This window comes from Lycorma delicatula, chromosome 3 (genome assembly GCF_047948215.1).
Source record: "Lycorma delicatula isolate Av1 chromosome 3, ASM4794821v1, whole genome shotgun sequence".
Classification (NCBI taxonomy): Eukaryota; Metazoa; Arthropoda; class Insecta; order Hemiptera; family Fulgoridae; genus Lycorma; species Lycorma delicatula.
This window is the reverse complement of record NC_134457.1, coordinates 51,002,640-51,028,278: the sequence shown is the minus strand read 5'-3', so window position 1 is coordinate 51,028,278 and position 25,639 is coordinate 51,002,640. Positions and strand designations below refer to the sequence as shown.

General features: G+C 28.6%; 1 protein-coding gene across 1 annotated transcript in view; it reads left to right on the top strand.

Moving 5' to 3' along the window:
- LOC142321587 (multiple PDZ domain protein-like) overlaps positions 1 to 25,639 on the top strand; it is a 1,133,813-nt gene that overhangs the window by 318,883 nt on the left and 789,291 nt on the right. The window contains exons 7-14 of the mRNA XM_075359801.1: positions 4,776 to 5,013; positions 7,408 to 7,542; positions 10,552 to 10,890; positions 11,868 to 12,057; positions 13,842 to 13,933; positions 15,791 to 16,000; positions 17,987 to 18,211; positions 23,785 to 23,958. Coding sequence (XP_075215916.1) covers positions 4,776 to 5,013; positions 7,408 to 7,542; positions 10,552 to 10,890; positions 11,868 to 12,057; positions 13,842 to 13,933; positions 15,791 to 16,000; positions 17,987 to 18,211; positions 23,785 to 23,958 — 1,603 coding nt within the window. The remainder of the gene's footprint in view (positions 1 to 4,775; positions 5,014 to 7,407; positions 7,543 to 10,551; positions 10,891 to 11,867; positions 12,058 to 13,841; positions 13,934 to 15,790; positions 16,001 to 17,986; positions 18,212 to 23,784; positions 23,959 to 25,639) is intronic.

The following is a 25,639-nucleotide window of genomic DNA, read 5'->3' as shown; positions in this document are numbered from 1 at the left end:
TTCTCTTAAGAACACCACAAAATGCTTTTGAAAATTCAATATTTGATGAAAAAATGTTTATAGTTTTACTGTATAAGGTACTACCTTAATTTAAGAGGGATATGTTGATGGAAATTAATAAATATTTTATTTCTTTATTTACTACAAATGTAGGAATTTTTTTTTTGCTAAGTTTTATTATGAAAAACTCCTTATCCAATTGTAAGAAAGAAAAGTAATACAGATAAATCTTGTTTTTAACAAACTACCTATTCAGCTTTTTGTTATAAATAAAGTTTTCATTTTTTTAGAATCTTATATACAGGAATATTCGTGTTGAAATGCACTAAAATTGAAAACTGGTATTATTATCCGTTCTGAGCCTCCGGCATTCTTGAATAAAGTACGTAGCAGTAAAGTTTATCACTTCTTTTAGCATAGAAAACACTTATCGCATCAGTTTTCAATAAAACCGACCACAGTGAAGATTTTCTGGTAAAAGTGTAGCTATTATTTTTTTTTGCTGCCTTAGATTTTTTGTTGTAAAAAATTATTGTATAATTTTTGTTGCCTTAAATTTTTTTTGTCTTAAATCTTGTGCATTATTTAGGTGGATCTTCGCTCGTTTACACATTTAATATCTCCTTGCAGTGTTTTTCTTAATGTAGATTAACGGAGACATTAGTTAATAGCTGGGGAAATAAATAAACTGATGAACCATCGTTTGATGCATTTCAGTAGAGTTAAAGCTAAATGAGTTTCGAGGAAAACGATCCTAATTGCACTTCATAGTTTATATATTGGATTATAATACAAATATATTTCATTTTCGTTCTTTTTACGTGACTTAGTTTTCTTAAAAGACGTAAAGCTGTTCAGTATTTTTATTTTTTCATTAGTAGCTCTCGATTACTTTCTCTTAAAGTTCTAATTTTCTTTTTATTCTTTATTAATATTTTCATCTCGATGTAATTGTGTCTTGCAGTTATAAGATTCTTACTATCTTCCCTATAGTTTTATATGTAGTATGTTTGTCCTTTGAAAAATGGCCTGCTTTACATTTTTATGATCCATTAAATATTTCCTTTAATAATACTTTGTAAAACTTCTTTGTTTCGAATTCAGTTATTTAATTTAATCAATCGTGTGAGACTGCGTTATAATGTTTATACTATATGTTCTTTTGAATTATTTTCATCCCGTTTTTTCTACTGTGTGGAAGTGTATGTTTAAAAAAAATAAATGAAATTATTCGTACAGCAGGAAATCTATATATGTAGTACTTTTCCCTTTTTATTTTCTGGAAAAAAACACGAGTGCAGAATCATAGTATTTTTATTTTATTTTTTAGATTGTTTCTTCTGAATAATATCTCCATTTAATTCCTTGATTACTCTTCTCTATTATTATATAGTGAAGTTTGTTCACGTGTAAAAATATTTTGTACTGTGAATATTAATTTAAAAAACTTTTAATTATATTTTTTCCTCCCGTTTCCGTTACGTATGCTGTACGGTAAGTGTACAATTTTAAAGCAAGGTTTATGAATAAATTACAGTTTTAATTAATTTGGATATAGGTAGATGGATTACATTGTAAATATGTCATAGTAGTGCTGATGAAGCTGAGTATAAGTAAGAGAGCGTAACTTCTTTGATGGAACACTCGACCGGCCCGAATTAAACTCGAGTGCTTGAATAATGTCAAGCTAAATGCAGTTTACTAACTTGTCGGATGCTGACAAGATGGAAGCTATTAATGGGATCATATACGAAACCTCTTCTGCGTCAACCGCCTACCTACCGGTTTCTCCCCCGTATTTTAAAGGTTAGAGTTAGATCGAGTTAAGAGAAGTTGAGAAAGAGAGTAAGCGAGATTGTGAACGTGTGAACGTTAAATAACCGGACAGGTGTATATTCTCCCTTAGTAGTGCACAATGCATCGATTGTGTGATCCTTTTCTGTTACTATTTAATTTATACCGCCCGGTTTTTATTCGCATGAAACCTCATTCCAATTTCGTCCTTCAAATCTTTGATGCTTCACTGTTCTATTTACATATAAAATGGTATCGCGAGGTATATATAACTAGGTGCACTGCATTTGAAGGCTATCGATCTGCAAATACTGTGGTGGTACGTGAATTCAAATTATTAAGAGTTTTGTAACGCGAAGAAACATTTTACATTAAATGCTTTTTGATACCTATGTAAAATTAATAGTTTTAGTTTCACGTATATTTTCTCGTCTTATGTGATTTAAAATATATATTATAACACATTATTTCCTACCAGCTGTTGAATTATAAATTGTTATATTTTTTCTAAGCTCCAATCTAAGATTAGTAAGTTACAGCAGTATTACGTTTTCTTTTACAATGAAAAGAATCTGTTATCGTCCTCCATTTAAGAATTTATTTTACATGGTAAGCCCTTTTGTAAGGTGTGTAAAAGAGTACCTACCTGCATTAATAAAAAGAACGTGTTTCATTTTTAAAGTTTTCTGAGGTGAAATATCTTTTTTTCTTTTTTATTCTGGTCACAGCAGTCGTAAATTCACTCTTATTATAAATTTTTGTCCTTTAACTAGTGTGTGATACGTTTATACTTGTACGCCGGTTTGGCGTACATTCTTAAATACAGTAACGTAAATTTAGAAATCTATTCCGATAAATCTGATTTATAATGAGTAATAGATGTATGAAAAAGAGTAAGTAAAAAATAAAAATAAAAAAAAAAACCGCTATTACTACCTGTATATGTTCGAAACATTTTTGTGCACTACATTGTGAAAAATAGACGTACACTTCAAATGTGCAAAACAGTGCAGTTTACATAAAGCATTAAAATTTGGTTATCAAAATTTTCTTTAATATTAGCATATTGATCGGAGTCCATTATGATGTGTTTCTCAGTACTGGACAAATATATTCTCTACCAGCCCCTCTTACAATCATTAATCTTTTGAAATAGGCTCTAACAATATTCGAGTCAAGTTGGTGTAAAATTATTCTTAATCGATTTGGAGACGAGCTTGAAATATTCCAAACATAATTCTCATAGGAATATTTATTTTTATTATTTCTTGTCTCATAACAGCCTTGATTGGATGAGACCCATCTTTTGCTGCTATTATATCCACTTCCGATTAATGAACATGACTTTAGCTAAACACATTGGCAAGAATCTAATGAATTAACAAACCGTTGTTCTTTGTAACTTTAGGTAAGTCGTAATTCATTAAACCTATAAAAACAAAAATAATATGTATAGATTTTTTATGTAGTCATTTCAGTATTATCATTAAGGTTTTAGGTTCCTACAAAATTTTTTTTCACCCGGTACTTGTCAGCGAATGTTAATTACACGCTCACTTTTATGTAATTCATATTTTCTATAACCACTGTTCATAATTTCGGTGTACATTCATACATTTACATTTTACATTATTGCAGATAATATATTTATCTGTGTAGATGTAATTTACTCGTATGATTGTAAACAAATTGCGGGAGGGGGGGATCAGAGAGAGAGAGAAAGTGTGAGAGAGATACTATATTTCGTTTTGCTTTAAATAGTATTGTTAGGAGAGTTGAGCTCTATTTATTTTTCTCTCATCAAACTAGTTATTTGGAATGTACTCATAACAGAGGTATTTATAGAGATGTGTGTTTTGCATAACTCTGCAACATCGTAGGGGCAAGCTGCTTAACATAGTACTGTTTCCTGAAATGCCTTAACTTCGTGTGTATTTTCAACTGAATTTTTATTTCTGGAGTATGCAATAAAATTTCCTAAATTATTGACTATTAATAATAATTTAAAAAATGCATTAATAGAACATAAAAATAATTTTGAAATTTCTCTGGGCATTGATTTTAAAATTATTCGAATTTTTTTTTTTTACAAAAATATAATTTGAGCATTGGTATTCTTGTCATGGCTTGCCAGAATTATTTATTATTAAATATTTGAAGTTATTAAAATATTATTATTTTATAGTTTTATTTAGATTATTAAAAAAATCAGTTTTATAGTATAAATATAGATATTAAAAATATTTATACCAGAAGTAGTATAGTATTTTGCCTTTAGTGGTAATTAAAAGTATTTTCTGAAACCAGAATGTATTAAAAAATAATAATAATGTTCCTAGGATTTAGACTTCAGTATTTTATACAAATTAATTGAAAATTCAGAGTTTTTTAATTACACAGACTTCATTTCATATTATCTTTTAATATACTGAGTTCATCTTATTAAGAGCTATTCTATTTAAAAGTTCAGTAGGAGTTTTGAGTTAAATCTGAATATCGTATATGGTATAATGTACCAGTTTTTTGAGTTCGTGTTTTATTTTTTCAAAGGTATTTAAGAAGTTACTATATCACTTCAACTGTATGTACTTAATTTAATTTAAAATGGCATACATTTAATAAATTACTCGCTAAAATTAATTAAATTAAATTGCTGAATTAGAATTATGAAAAACTATTCATATTGGATGTACCCTGTAATGTAATCTCAGGACAACATAACCAGAGATTAAGTGCTCTGTTGTACTTTACAAATTTAGGAAAAATTGGATTTTACAAAATGCAAATAGTTGTCTGTTTAAAATTAAGCATAACACTATATATGTAACTATTACTGATTTAAATTAAATTCATAAAATAAAGTAAAGAATGACAGTACCAGTTTAGCTGCTGATTTACAGTTGATGAAATCATCATACCATTTCTAGGGTTAACTGTGTATTTCTTAAAAGATTTTTGTTTTTAATTCTTTTTTTTTTCAGAGATGGACGTTTACACGAAGGGGACCAGATCCTAGCAATAGATGGCCAACCACTGGATTGTGCTATATCACACCAGCAGGCTATTAACATCCTTCAGAAGGCCAGAGGACTGGTTGAGCTTGTTGTAGCCCGAAGTGCCCCTTCCCCACCCTCATCACCACCAACAGCTCCTGTCCGTACCCGAGATCGCTCCCCATCTGGCCTCTCAGATACATCTAAAGCTGGATCCGATATGGTTGTAAGTATCAGATTAAAGTCTAATATTTATTTTTCATCTACTTAAGTGTTTTTACTAGTTATTTTATGTTATCAAAACAGGCCTGAAATGAAAAATTCTTATTCTGGTTAAACCCTTCATATATAACAGGGTTTGTATAAAAATAAGTTATGCCAGTCAATTCTACTTGCATAATAAAAAAAAAAGCTAATCATGGTAGTTTACCTTCAGTTATTTTGATAAAGTCTCTTATTTATCAGCATTCATAGCTAATAAATTGATTTTATGTGGACATCATTAGGTAATATAAATTAAATTTTGTGCTAGAAAAAGCAAATACCTCTTGCCTAAAAAACAAAAGTGAAAGTGCTACACATTTTTTCCCCCATACTTTAGTATTTTCCCACTTTTAAAGTATTATTTATTTAGTACATCTAATATGTAAAAATTCAGAAATTAGAAAGATAATCAAGAAAAATTTGTTTTTGAAATCAACTTTAAGAGAAGGGAGATTTGAATTTTATATAGAATGTTTTGATGGTTACTTACCTAAAATTTCAAAATATTTGATTATTTAAAAAAATAAGTAATTATAATGTGCACAGGCTACATTAGGGTGTTTAGTGACAGCATGTAAGTATGAACAACACCTCATGTTGACTCGCGATTACTTTTTCTGGTTGGAATACCATGTTCCAAGTGCAAGTTTTTTAATTTTTTATAGCAACACATAACGTTTTACTGATATCTGTTAAATTACTTAAATTGCATTTAGAAGTAATATCCAAATTATAATTTTGATAATTAACATCATCGTCATTGTTTGCTGATATCAAGACAATATGACACATAAATATTTTTTTAATTTGTATAATATAAATTCATATCTAAAAGTGTTAGTGAATCTCCTTATCACCTCCAAAAAAAAAATATAAGGGAAATAGTGAATAATATAAACTCTTGACAAACGTAGTGTGAAGTTATCCCTGAAAAACAATTGTTTGTCCTAAATCTGAAAAACATTGTTATACAATAAAACTGAATATTATTTGCTTCTCTCAAACTTCTCTAAAGCACTATTATTTATTTGCTTCAAATGCAGAGAAAAGATATTAATAAATTAAGTCCTACAAAAACTAGGAAAAAAAATGGAAAAATTCACTTGGAGTAGGATTTTTTCTACGCTCATCTGTCAAATACTGTCTTTTCTTGTTAGCTACTCAATTGTTAAGAACAACATTTATATAAAGTAGCATTATTTTGCTATTTATGATTTTGTAATTAAAATCCTGTGATGAGATGAGTGAATTTTTATATTTTTTTTTAGTTTTTGCATGACTTAATTTATTAAACATTTTTTCTCTGCGTTTGAAGCAAAAAATAGTATTTTAGAGAAGTTTGAGAGTAGAAAATAGTTACAGTTTCTTTGTATATCATTTTTTTTCGAATTTGGGGCAAATAGTTGTTTTTAAGGGATACGTTCACACTAAGTGTTTGTTCAGGGTTTATATTATTTACCATTTCTTTTATATTATTCTTTTTTTATTGGTATTTAGGACAAACAATTGTTTTTTGGGCCTCATTTCAATTAATTTTTTTTGGGGGGGCAGTGATAAAATCTTCACTGTCCCCCACCAAAAAAAAAAGTATTAGTGAATCCACTAATACTATTTCACTATAAATTTTTTTTTTTGGGGGGTTGTGATTAATAATTATTATTCATTTTCATTATTATATTTATATACATAATTTATTAAACAGTTTTTTTACAATAACCTTTTGATACGTAGCCCAGTTTTCTGAACCCTGATAACTTGTGCCTTCTAATGAAATATAGATGAAACTTACACCTACTTGCGCTCTCAGAAGAATAAAACTGACGGTTTCATTTTCCTTGATAAGAAAAGAATAAAGTATGTGATTGTAGTTTGTGCTATCTGATGAAATGTAGAAAAATAATAGTACACCTACTTGTTGTCTGAGAAGAATAAAAATGGCAATTTCATTTTGCGTGATGTGAAAAAGAGTAAAAGCATGTGAATGTGTCAGTTATGAAAATTTTATAGTGAAAATAGCTTTTTTATAAAGAAAAGAGTACATAGCAAAGCAGTAGTACCGGTTATCATGTTTGTGAATTTTTTTTTAGTGAATGAAAAGTTACAACCATTCACAGGAAGCTTAACCATTCTAGTAAAAGAGCTTGTTTTTTCTTTCTTTTGTTTTTAGTAGAAATTCACTGTAGTCCCAAACAGTGCAGTCTTGATGAAGTAACCAAACTTGATTGTAATAAACCATTTAAAATTAAAAAATCTTTTCAAATGAAGCTCTAGTTTTAATTATGAATTAATATCAATAAAGAACAAATATTTTTTGAATTTGATTGTTGTACTATAATTAGTTTATGTATTCTTACAGTTGAACACAGAATGGGCTCAGGTTGAGGTGATAGACCTTATCAATGATGGGTCTGGTCTTGGATTCGGCATCATCGGAGGTCGTAGCACTGGTGTCGTTGTAAAAACAATCTTACCTGGTGGTGTAGCCGACAGGGTAAGATTTTTGAAAAAATTCTTTAAAAATTTAATAGTTATCAAATTAATTTGAAACTATTTCATTAGATAAAAACAGTGATTATAAGTGATTAATTATGAATTGTTATTGCAATATTGTTAAATCCACATTATTGCCCACTGTTTAACATAATGTCCCTTGAGACAGATGTAATGACCAACTCTTGATTAAATATTTAACTGTTTCGTACTTCTCGTGTTCACATGCATATTCATGAAGTTATATTCCCAGAATTAATTATGTTTTCTAATTTTAACTCTGCTTAACCAAGGGATCTATAAATTTAATTGAACTTTAGTATCTAATTATTTGATGATAATTTAATATCTAAGCCTTCTGATCCATATGGTACTTCAATGATAGTTTTACATCATTGATTATCATAATTTTTTTCCTAGTTATAAGCATATAACTGTGAAAAGTGTGCTGTCTCCTGTTAATATTTATCTGATCTTGGAGCACAGATTGGATGTGAAAAATTAAATCTATGGAAGTATAGGTGGGGGCAAACAAAACAAAAGGAATGCACTCATTTTGTTACACTAAATAAAAAAAAAAGCAAACAGGATCAAACAAATTCACAGATGAGAGAACTGATTAGAAGTTGTATCTGTTTATATTTGTCATGCAAGGAAAAAAGATGAAGCTTAGGATTATTTTAAAGTAGGGAAGATTAAATAAGAACCTAAACCTAAAAGTTAAGTATAAATAAGCTCAAACGTAACTTTTTGATAAGTGAAGTGGCTATCTATCAATATTTATAATGTGGTGATCATTCTGACTTGCTTACATATTGTGAAAATGCAGTATTACATGAAATGGAAATAGTTCATAGAAATGAACTATTTGGGAAGCATTTTATAGTTGAGTGGGAGAATATGATGGAGATTCTTAGAGAAAAAGTTAGGAAGGAAAGAAGGTTAATTAAAGAATTTTATATGAGGCAATTGGATGAATTATATATGAGGCTGGGTTTTGTACTAATAACTACTAGTAATAACTATTATGACTGAATGGGATCATAGTTCAGAGGCAAAGGCAAAGAATAGTGACAGTATGATGTAATGAATTGCTGTAGGTTATAATTGGGAGACATAAATAATAAACCACCCAAAGCTAATAAAAACAAATTTTAAATTTTTTACTGAAATTAGGCTTGTTCACTTCAAAGTTTTGTAAATAGTAGAGATAAAAAACATTATGTAGTAAAGTTAATTAAAGAGTTATATATGAGGCAAACAGCAGCAATGAGAGTAAGACTATGACTGACTGAGTGGGTCTGGCTCAAGTTATGCTGCCTCTCACTGATACAGTGCAGCATTTACATTGAAGATATGATGAATGTATTAGAAGAAAGAGAAGAAGGAATAAGTATAGGAGAGTGAAAAATAAATTGCATAAGGTTTCTGAAATGGTAATTCTAGCTGATGAACATATATGTGCTACAAAAGTTATTAAAAGTTCAGAGGACGGCATGAAAAAGTGAAAACAAATGTAGGAAAAACTAAATTTATAGAAGTAAACACAACAAAGTAGATTTACTGGTTAGGCTAGTGAAGAAAGAATTGAGAAGGTAAAAATAATTTACAGATACTTGAGGACTATGAAGAGAACTGGAAGAGTGCAATGAAAATAAAAGAGGCAGCCATACCAGAAGCGGATGAAGAGCTTCTACACAACCTCTCCTTTTTAAAAAACTTACAGTAAGACAAAATAACCCAGCAATTGCGACTCCTCCGGAAAAGGGGACGCATTGCTCCCTCCTTATAGCTAGTGCCCCGTTGTGGCGTATTCCTGCTAGCCTATTAAGAGTTAGCACCGAAAGGACTTCAGTGGACGGTCTGAAGGGGAGTTACGTCGGGAGGACAGGCTTTATAAGCCTAGCCTTCCGCGGTCGGCCCATGAAATGGGTTCGATAATGCTGGTTTAACAACGGATTGGAATGCAATTAAATCCGTCTTAAATTCACTAAAATAATAATAGACAAAACTTGAAAAATTAGATCCGATATTAAAAGTAACCCTTTTAAAAACCAAGCCCGATTAGAATCATCCAGCAGCAAGGGACTCTGTCCAGGTTCTGCGATAAAGTAGGGAGTAATAAACTCCCGCTGCTAACTTTGCATTCCATTCCATTCCAAATAAAAGGAAAGATTGTAATGAAAAGGAAGCCTTCAATAAAAAGAGGAAGTTACTGTTAAAAGTCCTGACGTAAAGTTAAGAGTTTACAAAATACTATGTATGGAGTGTCTTGTTATATAGAAGTGAACAACGAATGGTTAGGAAGGGGAAGGGACTGGATTGAGGTTTATGAATGTAGATTTGGAGGTAGTAAGATAGATAAAGTGAGGAATGAGGAAGTAATGAAGAAGATTAAAAAAAGAAACAGCACTTATTTGTAAAGTACAAAAAAAGAAAGGAAATTGATTAGAACATCTGTTTAGAGCAAGTGGTATCTTAATAATTGCATTGGAAAAGTCAGTAGAAGAAGAAAGGAAGTGAGGAAGAAGGATGATATAATGACCGGAAACTACAAGGGAACAAAAGAGTAGGCTTGGTATAGAAATGGATGAAAATAGTACTGATGTAAGGAACCTTCTGCCAGGCAGAAGACTAGAAAAATTAATAAATATAAACAAATTGTATGCAGAATACTATCAAATTTATTATGGTTTTCCTATATAAATTTCTTTTATGTTTTGCCCTACATAAATTTCTTTATAGGTTGGGAAAGACAGGGTCTGACTGTGTTCATCCTAGAATTAAAATTGAGAAGCCGCATTTTAAGTATATTTTCCATTCAGACAGTACTTGATACTTTTGAATTATTTTAAATATTACATTATGCACTTTTTTTATTATGATGTACAATTTGATAAAATTTAATAAACTTCAGTGATTGTAATATTTGAGTTATTGATTTAATCAGTGATTATTTATTTTTCAGTCTCTTGAAATTAAGATATTCAAATATGACTGAATTTTATAGGATGGCAGACTGCAAAGCGGTGATCACATCCTACAGATTGGAGAAGTTAATTTGCGTGGAATGGGATCTGAACAAGTCGCTTCAGTTCTTCGTCAGTCTGGCAGTCATGTACGATTGGTTGTCGCCCGCCCTGTTGAGCCTACATCACCAGACTATCAAGCACTTGGTTCCCACGCTCCCATTGTACCTACTAAGATACTTGCTGATCCTGATGAACTTGATCGTCATTTGGTGCAAAATGGATACCCAGAAGTGACCTACAATCCAAACACTCCAATTATTGATTCATATGAAAATCCTTTCATATTTAGTGCACATGATTCTGATAGAGAAAGACACGTAAGTTTTTAATTATATACTCGTAATATTATTTATTTATCTTTTTTTTATTTTTAATATTGTCCTTTAACCATCTTGTAATAGAGTACTGTTTTCTTTTATATATAAATATATATATATCTTTACTTTTTAGTTAACTTGTAGGGTCTTTTTTTAATAAAGAATTAAAATAACATTCAGAATCCTAATTGCATTTTTTGTGTAAGGGATTTTATTTCAGTCAAATATATTAAGTGAAGTTCTTCTAAATATTGGACTATATTAGTTTTTTTTGAGAAATAATGTAATTGAATTGGTATTATTGATGACAGTATTCTGTTAATGTCATACTCTTTCCAGTATTACAGTATCAGCAGAATGCATTGTGATAGGATATAGGTGGCTTTATATGGATATGAAAATGGGAAGATTGTGAACCTGTGTGCTATTGTGTACCCACATGAGACCTTAAAAAGGTAGCATTAAACTCAGAAAGAAGTTATTGTGGCACAGAATAACTACAAGAAAATAATTTTTAGATCAGAAAATAATTCTGTTCATTCAGTCCACTTCATTGAATTATGTTTATAAAAATGAAATACATCTGAAGTGAACTTTAGAGATGTTGCTATTTTTACATTATTTTTTTTTCAAATATTTTTATAATGAGTTTTATAATGAATATGCTGTTATCTAATACATTGCCAAAGCAATGTAACATACTCTTTATCAGAGATGTAATAGTTATAAAAAAAAAAACAACAATCACTATGATAAAGCCAAGGAAAGGTTGTGACAATTTAAGTTATTTCTCTAATCTAAAATAATATTATATATTGTATTTTTTCTGGTTAAAACTAATGATTTTTTCATTTTAATTAAAAACCATGTATGTAAGTTGGTGCTTTTTAACATGTAATTCAAATAATAAAATAATCAAGAACTTAGAATAATTATTTTTTAAAAATTACTGATAATGTTGGTGGGTTTCTTTTCAGGGACATGACTCCAGTTTAATTGTTGATGTTGTCCGCCCAACTCTTCCTGCAACTCCCTCACTTCCTCTCCTTACTATGGATATGATCCCACCTCAAACACAGTTACCTGAAATGGATAAGTTCACTGTTGAATTGAAAAAAGACAGTCACGGTCTGGGAATTACAATTGCTGGTTATGTATGTGAAAAAGGTAAGAGTTTTATCAGTTGACTTTTTTAGTAGTAACTCTGAAGAAACTTAAGATAGTTTTACAGGATTTGTCAGATATTTGGTGTTTTAATTGTAAATTAATTCAAAATATCAGTAGGAATAACATTTTTATTTAGATTTTGAAGGTAGCTACGATAGAATTGTAGAATCCAGTAAACTGGATTCTGGCATTTACATTTTTTCTGGATCTTAACATGGTTTGTAGTGGTTTGAAGGGCAGTGCTCCTTAAGAGTTCTAGTTGAAGGCATAATTCTCTAATCTGATGATCTGATTTTCATTTTTTTTATTTTGAAGAGTTCATTCCATCAACTTTTATGTGTGCATACAAGCACACATTAGCATCTTTCTTATTTTGCTATGATATATGACAAAGGAATTTCTTTCCAGCTTGTACTACAAGTTAATGACACTTCCAAGTGTGTACTAATGTATTTTTCTTAGCTATAAATAGTCCATCACACAAATTTTTAATTCTAAAGATAGTATTAATAATAATTGTTCTTGCGTTCTCTTTCCTGGTGTTAAGTTTTCCAAACTTCTCATACAAAGGTAACTCATCTGCTCTAAATGTATGTGTTGAATGACAGTGTTCCCACCAGTTGTAGAAGTTCTCCATCAGTGCTCATGCAGTTCATTCTCTGCCTGCCAATTTCTAAAAATAGCAGACCATTTTTTAAATGTACTGCTACATTATCACATATTAACACTTGGCTGTGTATAATATTTTCACTGTATTGTCTCTTTGATTCAAGCATGTTTGCTTCCCTCAAACACACACAAATGCGCTTAAAAATTTTTATCAGTACAGAATGTTTTCCAGTTTCTTTGAAAATATTGTTTTGTTTTCTTTGTTAAAGTTTTTGTGAGTATTCTTTACTAATTATGAATACTTTATCAAAACTGACACCTGCCAAAGGAGTGCTATGGATAGATTGATAGAAAATTTTCTTCTAACTCAGCCTATATCGTTCGAAGATGGTTCAAAACAGTTTTCTGATTCTGTGTAAGAAATAACATCAGCTAACCTCAAAATTTCAGAATGGGTTGATATATATCGCATTCAGTCAGTACAAATATTTCAGTATATGCAACCTTATCACCTATCTTCAATTGCAAATTTTAACTATCATACAAAAATAAAATCAATCTTTTTATTAGATTTCATTCATAGTGTATATTTAGAAATTGCTTACTATTTAAAAGTTTCTCACATCACAGTTTTTTCAAGTCACAATCATATTATTAATTAGTATACTGGGAATGAAGCAATTTTTATTACTTAAAATTCATAAACAAAGAAATATATTTAGTAATTGTTGACATATCAGAAATATGCAAGGAAATTTACCTGTATTTCAATCATTGGTTCAATTGTAATGATGGTTAACCCTTCACATAGTTCATTCTTTTCACAAATAGTAATCATCTTTTTACTTTTTTGTAATAAGTTATTGTATTTACATTGGCATCTTCTGGTTAACGCCTGTTTACAGTATATCATATTTTTTTTGTAATAAGAGATTTTTTGGTGTAGCATGAAATACCAGGTCAAGCAGAAATTTGGACTCAGAACCTTCTGAATGAAAGTTGATAGATAACATGAAAGGTATGGAAGTTGGTAGAATTGTAGATAAATCCCAAGCTCACAGTTTTCTTAATTTTTTTATATTACAAGTATTTCCAGTTAGTATTCCCTCTTATTCTTATTTAAAAATCTCATAATTTTTTAAGGTAATTATTAACAATTTTTTTTTTTTTTTTAGAGGAATTATCTGGTATATTTGTGAAAAGCATTAGTGAAGGTAGTGCTGCAGATCTTTGTAAGAAGATACAAGTTAATGATCGTATTGTTGAAGTGAGTTTGTTTATTATTTTAAGTTAAATGTATTCTGTATAATTGTCTTGAAATAAAGCTATTTAGATGTTAATTAAATAGATTTAATAGTAACAAAATATTTATATATATAGTAAAATAGCATTTTTGTTATAATATATAATAAAACAATAATTGTATTCTTAATCTTGTCTATGGCTGATTAAATTTGCAGTTCCCATGAATTCATTTTGTTTACTTCATCATTCAGTGTTACATGCTTTTCATTTTTCATTAGATACATGTTTACTTTTGCTTTAGAATACTTTTACTGCTATATTCTATGTGGTTGCACTTGCTATATTAAATTTAAATTTGACAATTTCAATTTTCTTAATTAAAAAAAAAATATTTATAAATTTTTAATTTTTGCAATTTTATTTAAAGTATTTCATTTTGTTATACAATAGAACATTTATAATAATAATAATAATAATAATAATTTACCTTTGTTACTGATACATATTTTGTTCAAATATACTTTTATAATAACTTGTAAACATGGATTAATATTAAAATTGAAGATGCCTACCTGGAGGGAACTAATATACTTTTAGGTTTTTTGCGTGTACTTTTTTTTAGAGTTTAATTATTTTATGTTGCCTTTCTGTTATGAATCAGTAGGTTGACTTCTTGGGCATCACTTTCTGTGTGTTCATCCTGGAAGTGCCATGAAAATTAGGCTAATAAATATAATGAAATTCAAAATATCAATTCATTAAAACATTAATAATTAAATAACTATTATTATTATTTTTTTTTTTTTTATAATCATTACTAAAAATGTTATTTCTAAAATTATTTTTTAAAATCTGTAGTTAGAAATTTCCATTAGGAAATTATACCATTTCTTAATGTAATAAATACAGCATTATTTTTGTTTAGAAAAGATGTTTAAACTTATTCTGTTTTAATATTTTTTATAGGAATAAAATGAAATAATTTTTTTAAATTATGATAGGAATTATAATGTACAGATAAGCAGTAAGATTTGAAGGAAAATGTGTTCAAAATCAGTATGTGAAAAAAAGGAAGTCAATCTGTTTAAGAATAGTGTGTTGACGTCACTTAAATTATATTCACATTTCATATTCAGCTGGAAATTACATTGTTTAATATATAAATTTATATAGCATAATTTTATTACATTGTTAACAATTTATAATTAAAGTAATTTAAACTTGTATATTTCTGTAAAACATAGGCTGTAAAAAATTGTTGTGTTGAGGTATTATGTATTTTGTGGTCAATTCATTTCTGACATACTGAAATGAAGTTACATTGATTGTATCAATGTTATAATTTGGTAATTTACTGAGTATCAATTATTAGTAGTTAAGGATCTAATAGTATATGCCAGAATATTACTTAACATTTTTGTACAGGATGATAATTTTATGGATTATTTTAATTAAAAAATAATTACGTACTAAGTGGTTAGTGGTTTCCAATGGTAAAACTTCCATAGATTTTTCTGGCAATTAACAATAATAAAGGGGTTTGAATCTTATTCAATTTTCTTTAAACAATTATGAAAATACATTAGGATTATTTAAGGTTTTTTTTAAATGATTTTCTCGAACTCAAATGATCTGTGCTACACTGTAATCAGTAATGCCATCAGTAATGGTATTGTATTAAATTAGAAACCTCAGATATTCAGTCTGTTCAGATGGTTTTTTCAAATCACATCTTTGAATCAGTTTTTAAATTGAATATTTTTGTGCAGCAAGGCTTGTTATTTCAACAAAATTGAACTAGTTTGGTCCATTAGTAAGATGTACATTGAACATTTTTTTAAAGTAGTGTAGAGAATAACAACTTTCTGTTCATCTTTAGGTGGATGGCCAATCATTGCAAGGTTATACAAATCATCAAGCTGTGGAAGTACTACGTGCCACTGGGCAGACTGTTAGTCTATGTTTGGAACGATATCTACGAGGTCCTAAATTTGAACAACTACAACAGGCGATTGCAAATAGTGAATTGAAACCTCCTACACCTTCATCACCTTCTGCAACATCACTTCCACGGTTTCCATTAAATGCTGTAAGTTAAAAGTGAATAGCTAGATTGTAAAAATTTAGTGATAACATCTTAGATTTAAATCATAGTCATATAAAATGATTTCACTGATGCATTAAAACTGCTTGTTTGAAATACTTCATATGTTTATTATCTAACATTTTAAATTGGACAATTACAGTCACAGCTGGTTTGTACCCTATTCATTAAGGTATAGCTGGTTTGAGAGTTATATAAATATGTGTGGCAAATCAGAATCATGTTTCATGGTAAATATGAATTAGAAACATCTAAGCTTAATTGTTTGAAAGTGTCATTTTTTTAAATCTAATATTTCTTATTATGACTAAAATTTTAATTGCTCATTTTTAATCAAAGTTATTTATCATATATTTGCATAAGAGATACAGTAAATTATAATATTAGTTGGAGAGTATTTTATTATATACATTATAGTTGACATTTTAATTTTATATGATTTGATATAAATGGAGGGATGGTGTGACATGTCTGTGTATTAAAGTGAACAGTAACAATAGGGATTGGATGTAGAAAGAATACTGTTTAATTTGTCTGCATCTGTGACAGGCACAGAATGAATCTTTATTTTACTTGCAGATTACAGTTTTTTTAATTTTTTTTATATTGTAAGTTATTTATAATTTTATAAGTTAATTTTAGTTATTCTTATTCTCATTTGCACATAAATATCAACTATATTATAATTAAAGAAAAATATGAACATGATTATAAAATATGATTAATTTTAAACATTGTAAAGTTGGTGATAATTTAATGAGGAAAGGTTAGAGGTTTTATATGAGTAGTAAAGAGTAAAAAATGTGAAGAGGAATTTAAGTTCTAAGATTAAAGAGAATTTATGAATACTGCGTGTGGGAGATGTTTAATTAAAGTAATTATCATCTTTAAAATCACTGAAGAACATTCCTGCCAGAGAAGAAATCAAATTTGTAATGAAATGTTGAACTTCTTTTTACAAATTTAGAATATGCAGTTAAATAAGAATATAATTGACAAATATAAAGTAAAATTTTTCACTTTCTTGACTTAAATTTATTTTATTTTATTTATTTAAATAAGGAAGAGGGGATTTTTAAATAAATAGGAAGAGTTAAAATATATGAGTCAGTATTATTAAAGAATGAATATTTCAGTGTATTTCACTGAAAGAAACTATTATTAGCCACTGTTAATTATATAGTCTTAATTATTTTTAGAGGTTGTCCGAGAATGGAAATAAATTTTAGTGTGTGCTTTTTATTTTTATTAAACTGTTTTTTCTTGTAAATGTTTTATAAAATGAAAGATAAGATAAAAAATTAGTAGAATGAAAAGAAAGGAAGAATTTGAATCGACTATATTTATCATTAGGTTCTATTTGGAACTATATTGAATCTTTCTCACAGAATTTCTGTGCAATATCTCTTGGGACTGTTACATTGTTCATTTGGCTTGTTGGGTTCATGGCCTGTTTCCTTGCTGCATCTTAAGTAATTGTGTTGTAGTGGTTAGTAGCAATTAGGATCTATTCCTGTAGGGCATTTATTTATTATGAAATTACATAAAACAAAACTGATCCTGTATTGAGAATTTGTTATTGAGTTAACTAGTCATGGCATATCTTTGTAATAGTGATATTACGTTTTGTAACCGAAGAGGATTTTCAACAGAAAATTTGTCAATAGTTGTCAAATAATCAGAAGGCTTAAAGGGATAGTAATTTGTGCTGTGAATACAAATAAATAATTGCATCTCCATTATTTATGTTGTTTCTCAAATATTATTTAAATGTCTTATTTTTTGCTGTAACATTATTTTTATTTTTTTATGAGATTTTCTGCTTCATTGACAGTACAATATATTTGGTTACTCTTTCAGTCAAGTAATTTGACTTCATAAGGTTTTTAGAGATATCAATGTGGTTAAATTTACATCAATAAATGAAAAAGTAGTGATATTGATTATTGTTTTATTCTTATTTGTTCTTAGGATGGAGAATCAACAGCTGAGTTGGAGGTAGAAGTTGAGCCAGAAGCAGAGTCTCAGACAACAATGGATTCTTTGATTTTACATGAGGCTGCCAATACAGAAGTGGATCTTGAAGATGTAGAATTGCTAATTGATAATGATTATGAAGGTCCATTAAAACCAACTGTTGAAGCTGCTATCCAAGCTAAATGGAGTAAAATTATGGGACCTGATGTTGAGATTGTGGTAAGTTGAATTTTATTAATTGTACTGTACTGAGTTAGTTAGCCTGCCTTTAACTTGACTTACTTTATCTATTACGGTTGTTGTGCAGTAACAGGGTAGGAAAAAATTCTAGACAGGTTGACATTCAGGAACCATCCTACCAGGTCATACCATTGGTGACCTTCACAAATCTATAATGCTTCACCTTGGTCTGAGTGAATGTCTTATCCAGATCCACAGAATCAAAACAAGAAAAAATGATGGAAGAATAAAAAAAAAGGGAGGGAAGTAAGAAGGACATCCTATTCAAAGGTTTAAATGTATAATGAGAAAAAACCCATCCAGAATTTAGCTTTGAGATGACTTTTCTTGCAGGAAGACGTTAACATTTTTTTTTTTTTAAATATACATTGAAATTTATAGATTAAATAAACCTAAATTTTATGTAATCCATAATACAATAATTATGTTTTTGTTCTTGGTGATAGTGATAAAAACGATTAAACTTAAGAAATGACAAACCAAATCAGATTTTATAGAGGTGGTGTTTTTAATAATTTTACTTAAAAAAAATTGCAGAACACAACATTGGGCAATGTGAATAACGATTACCTTACGTAAGCAAAATAAAACACATATTAAAGTTAAACTTCACAGCGGAATACAAATATTAAGTAAATTTTATGTATGTCTTACCATCATAAAAACCAGTAAATTGCACTTTCAAAATAAACAGAAAACCAATGTGAACAAAGATTCATATCATAACACTTTAAATCACTCAACCTTTTATAAACTGTTTACTTTTAGATTATGATCCACAGATTACTCAACACACTCATCATCTGAATAGTTAATGTAGAGAGCATAGACCTACATAAATAAAATAATGAATATTGATCTTAACAATTACTGTATTATTCCTTCCTTTTATTTGCATTATGCTCTTCCAGTTTTCTGTTACCATAGTCTTCAAATATCTATAAATTTTTATCTTTCTATTCTTCATTCACTTATCCTTACTACTAAAGAATTTCATTGTCACATTTAAAATACAATTTTTATTTTTTTAATTTGGACGAAATCAAATTTAATCTTTGTGATTTCATGTTTATTCTGTTCTAAACTTGTATTTACACAGCAAACTATTTTTACTTAAGGCTTGTTTTATAAATATATAATAAGTACTCTGTTTCTTCAATGTGTTTTAAAATCTGGAGTTTAAAATGTGGAGTTTCAGTCCAAGTATATACTTGGATATCTCTTTTATAAGCCAATACTGAGGTTTAAATTGAAAAATAGAAGAAAACTTAAAAAAAAAAAATCAATTAAAACTAACCCTACATTTTTGTTTTGCTAATGATCTTCATAATTAAGCCTAGTAATTCTTTTGATTGTTAAAAAATATATAATAATAATCTATCATTGTTTTTATTATTATTACAGCATATCACTTTTCACAAGCTATAATTTTTATGTGAAAATCTATATTCTCATTACCGACAATCTTCATGTTTCTTGAGATAGTAATCATTAAAAAAAAAATGAATAATAAAAAAATTATGCTCTGAATTTCATTTTATGTAGCTGTTTTATATTTTATTACAGCCTGTAGATAGTATTAAGATGAAGTATTACAGATTATCTGCAAGACAATTTAATCTGAAATATTCATTGTATTATTGTAAATGTGAAGACACTGGTACTTAAATAGTATTTAAATTATTTATTTATTTAAATAATAAATTTGCCTATTCATTTAAATAAGTAAATAAATAGATCCTAAATTCAATATTACTGACTTCTGTTTAGTAACAATTTATAGAAGTATTTTGAATATTACTCATTTCAATTTTAATTCATAAAGTTATATTATTGTTGTTGTCTTAAAGGAAAAATCATTATTATCAAATCGACAACATTAGAATAGTTGAAATTTTTTTATAAAAGAGTATCAAATAGGAAAATTATAGTACTTTTGTCTTTGGGTAGAAAACAATTTAGATTCTCTGTTTAATGAACAAGTAAATAATAAAAAAAAAATGTGAAAGTTACACGATCCCAATCGCCTAAGGAGATCACATAGTCCCTCTATGGAGTGGTCAACCTCTCCATCCTTCTATCCTCTTTTCTTATCTTTTTTCAATGGATATATTACATATCAACTGGTTGGCTGCTGTATTATTTGTGTCTGCACTTGTTAGAACAACAGCTTGATCCACTTGAATGAAGACGTAACTACTATGTTTACCTAGGGTTACCTAGGGAAACTTGTCAGATGTTTGCCTGTCTGATGTTTTGTATATTTACAAAAGATTGGTTCATATGTATTTACTGTTTTTCTTTTTGTTGATTTAACTTTTCTTTAGTTGATCTAGGATAAAAGTAGATTAGAGAGTATGCAAAGTGTAGCCTAAGTAGTTAATACTTCTCTACTTATTATATAACAATTAGCCAGGGAGAGTATGCATATTTAATTACTCTAATAATCAGAGATGCAACCACAGAACTGATAATGGGAAAGATGAAATGAAGGGTAAAAAAAGGGTTAAAGTGATGAAAATCTACCCATCAGGTAGATTGGGGTCACTAATTAGATAACATCTTACTCAGGATTCTTTATTGCACTAACTTATAAACAAAAAATTCATTATAGTTAATAGGCTTAATATAATGTAATTTTTAAAATGGTAGGGAAAAAACAAAGTTATTACTCAAAAAGACACACATCAGAATATGCAGTACCAGAGGAGTATTTAAACTGCTTCGGGCAAGGTAAAAATATCTTGAAAAGGATACAGTACATAGTAACATAGATGTTTGATGTTTATCAACTTCTTCATAGAATCAGTTTAAAAATACAAATATATTTCAACTGTTGTGAAGATAATCTACTTATACTGATGACCTACTTGAACATTACAAAATATATAAACACACATTGCTAATTTATTAAATGATTTGATATGCTTTTAACACTGCTAGACAAAAAAAAAAAATTAATGATTCTCAAGGTGTGATATCATTTCTTGAATTGCTTTTTTGCGTACATTACAAATCTGTAAACACAAGTTTTCTATCGCCCTTAGTTTTAAATAAATTACGCTTAAAATAAAATTAAGGGAAAATATAGTTAAAATCTGTAAAATTTATAATTTTGCACGGCCATACCTGTGTTAGAATGATTTCACCGATGCTGTTCTTTTATAAATAGCCTCAGGTGCATCCTGAATTAATGTCCAACAGTAATCGGGTAGCATGTTAGTATTTCATTTCCCTTTATAGTGGCTTTCCATCACTAAAATATCTTGGTGGAAACGTTCACTGTGTTCATCACTGTACATCAGGAAAAAATCCAGATATGCGCTGAGGAAATGTGTTTTCAAAGACATATTACACCCCATAGCTCTGTATGAAGTAAGAAGTTCATTAACAATATTGTGGTAATTGTCGGATTTTTGTTTGCCGAGAAAATGTTTGCAAACATCTAAATGAAGCCCAAGCTGCACTTTCTGCATTATTTAACGTTGAGTTAAATACATCATCTTAGACCAACTCTCTTATTTGAGGATCAACAAATTATCCTTCTTTAATTTTTCCTTCACTTGCATTTGGAAATTTCTGCCTGATGTACAAAAATTGCTGTGTTTTTTATAATTTATTTTTTCAAGAATGTCTTTGATCACATCATATGTCTCTTTCAAATTAATACCATAAGCGATTGGTATCGAAGGATATTTATTACTGTTGTTACTGTTGTGTAGTAGAACCACTTTTCAACTATACATGGATGAATCTATGAAAAGGCACCAGTCCTCAGGTTTATGACTTGTCCTAAGTGTAACATAAGCTCATCAATGTTAATGCAATAAACCAAATTATTTTCATCAATAAAGTACTGAGAAAGTTCTTTTTGTCGGTTTTGAAAGCCTGAAATTTTTATATTTTTATTAAGTAAATTCCAACCTTGTCTTGATCCTAACAGTTCAGCTAAATTTTTTGATAAATTTAAGTACCTAACCAAGTCATTTAATTCAATTTGTGATATAAGGTGTGGCTTATTGGAAGATAATTCAAAATCAGAATCATTGTTGTCTTCTTCAGTACTGCTTGATTCTTCATCGCTGCTTTCGAAACATACATTCGCAGGTGTCTCGAAACTGAAATAATTTCACTGTGAGGCACAGGCCTGATTGCAGATTGCAATAAAAGATATTTTACAGTATGTTTAGATTTTTTAGAAATTCCTGACACGTGTTAAACAAAAGTAACAATTGATTACATGATCCTTTGGTTTACACGAAATGGCAAAGCCATTTGTTGTACCTATTCAGCCAACGGTACCTATTAACGGCTACTATTCATGGCTGAAAGATACACACCTATTCAGGTGTGTACCTTTCAGCCATCATCTTAAATATACAGAACAATTGGTGCATACTATATGAGGAGCCCACGTCTTATCCTGATCACCAATTTTACACTGAAAGTACAAATGATATGTTTTTTTAATTAAAGGTGTAATGTTTTTTCTATTTGATTTTACAGTAAACTCACCACATACATAACAAATGGTATCCTCATCATTTACACAATTTCGAGGCATTATGACACCACACTGTTAACAAACTTAGACAGTAATAAGACTGAACAAAATTAATTCATTCTTAAATCCAGTGCTTAATACAAACAACACAGCTGTATTTTTCAGCTACATGTTTTGGCCGGTACAGACATGATTAATCTTGTCCATGAAGGCTCATTCTTCATTATTAGATATGATAATGCGACTATGATATGATATGATATAATTTTTTGTCTAGTATTGTTTATTTATACCTTACAAATCGTTAACCAAGTTAAACAATAAAAAATTATCTAACATAGGAGTTTAAAATGCTAACTACAAATTGAAAAATGAAAAAATCCTTTAATTAAAATTTAAACATTTTTCATAAATGGTGGCTGATAGAAAGATTCTGAGTTTATATTTATTTTCAGTATAAAAAAAAAAAAAAAACAGATTAAAATCACGTATTGCATGCCAGGAAACAAAAATTATGTTTATCAGTGTAATCAAATAATGTTTCTGATCATATCTTTATAACGTGTACGTTTCTGGCTAAAGGACAACTACAATAATTGGAATCTCAGTACCAAAACAAAAAAGTCCGTTGCTAGTCATCATTTGCACCAACGATGACTAGCAAAAGTTTATTAAGATTAAATATGGTTCATTTTATCATAAAAATTGGTAGTATTTATGAAATCTCCAGTGTCACTATTGTTACAGATAACAATTTCATATGTTAATAAAAATTGGTGATTTTTTTTCCAAAATCTTTCTAATAAGTTCATTTTGCTTTATCTTTGTCTAAGTTTGATGACTTAAATGTAGCTTTGATTCTTCATCATATTATTTTCCAGATTTTATAGGTATCCTGTAATGTGCTACTGGTAAGAAACCAACTTGTTAGGGATATTGTTTACTCTATTTCTCAAGAAGTTTTAGTATTATAATTATCTTATTCTATACAAATTTGTATCATGGTATTTTTCAGAGCATTTTATTTATTTTCTGCATAATTTTACAGGTTGGTCAGTTATGTAAATTTGGTGAAGGTGGAGGACTTGGTATCAGTTTGGAAGGTACAGTTGATGTTGAAGGTGGACAAGAAGTTAGGCCGCACCATTACATTCGTTCTATTTTGGCTGAAGGTCCTGTTGGTCAAAACAACAAGTTACGTTCTGGAGATGAACTTTTAGAGGTTTGTACTCATTTAAAAATATAAAATATTTATATTTGTATCAGTGTGAATGTGAATTATTTTTATGAAGTTGAATCATTACCTTCAAACTTGATTAGTAACATTGTTTGGTCATTGATAAATCTTCATTAACAGATTTATTTTTTGTTTTTAATAAATTTATAAAATAAGTAGTTAGATAAACAAAAGATATTACTTGGTTCTGTATAAAGAGGAAAGAACATTGATTAAAAATAAATATTACCTGTAAAATTATTTAATATAAGTTATTTTTTTGAGTTGTTTAATATTAAAAGAAATAGTAATAGTTAATAGTAATAATATTACTGTTTAATAATAATAGAAATAATAATAGTTTAATTAAAAAAAAAAATTTTTTTTTTAAATATTAGTTTCTTTTTGTACTTGAAATTTTTTCATGAGGAGAACAGTTTTGGTACAAACACTAAACAAATTTCTAAAATTGTTATTTGTTCTCTTTTTTCCAAATTTTATTAAAACTGTTTTTTTTTTAATGCACATATGTAAGTATAAGTATAAAATAAAACAACATATAAAACATACAAGTAACACAATATACACATATAAAAATGCACACAACACATTCGCACCTGTGTGTATGTTGTTTATTTGTATATTCCTGTATATTTATCATCAGTATATGTCCTTTATTCTTAATCACTTCACATACATGATTTGGCCTTGATTTAATAATGTACTTCACTTTTTTTTATTTCTTCATTATGAAACTATACTGATATTATTGCTTTAATGTGGTCAACTTTTATGATGCAATTCATTTTTGAGAGTTGTTTTTTGACTATTGCCCAAAAATTTTCAATTGGGTTTAAGTCTGGGGAGTTGCCAGGTCACAAGAGCACTTAGTGTTTCGCTTTTTGAAAAACTTTTCCACTTTTTTTGGTAATATGGGATGGTGCCAAATCTTGTTGGAACACTCCGTTGCCTTGCAGGAATTTGTTTTGAAGTTGTGAAACAATCCCAGAATTTATTTTCTGCAGATGTTTAACTGATTGTTGGATATGAGCTAGTGGTGTGTATTTCCATCTGATGCTTTTCTAACATATGGAACCACTAGCCCTAGAACATAAAAATGTGACTCGTTGAAAAACATAACATTTTTGTAGTCTTCTTTGGCCTAGTTAGTGCATGTTCTTTGGCACAAAGCTTTTTTTTCTTTTTTTTTACATTGATGGTGTTAAAAGCTGCTTTTAAGCTGGCCAATGAGCTTTCCATCCAGTACAAGAATTTGGCATTGAACAGTTGTCATGTATAAATTTGTTCCATTGGCTGCTAATTCTCAATTTGTCCACAGCAGATAATTTTGGATCAAGTTTACTTTTTCTCCCTAATAACCAATCCTTTGTTGAAGTAGTTTTTCATTTACGGCTTCATTTGCCTCTCCTTTGAGGTGAAAAGGAGATTTTTCTTTAAATTTTTTAAAAATATCATTCATTGCCCCTGGTCCAACAACATATTTAGAAGATATTTTTCATATACGTACAGAAAGAAAAACAATTCAAAAGCTTTCTTTGAGTTATGTAAAAAATTATGTATTCAAGACACACGAACAAAAAAAAATCCAAAAATATGATTTTGCATTAAAAATTCATTTTTATGAACTTTTATTCACAATTTTGTGAAATAGACTTTCACAAAACAG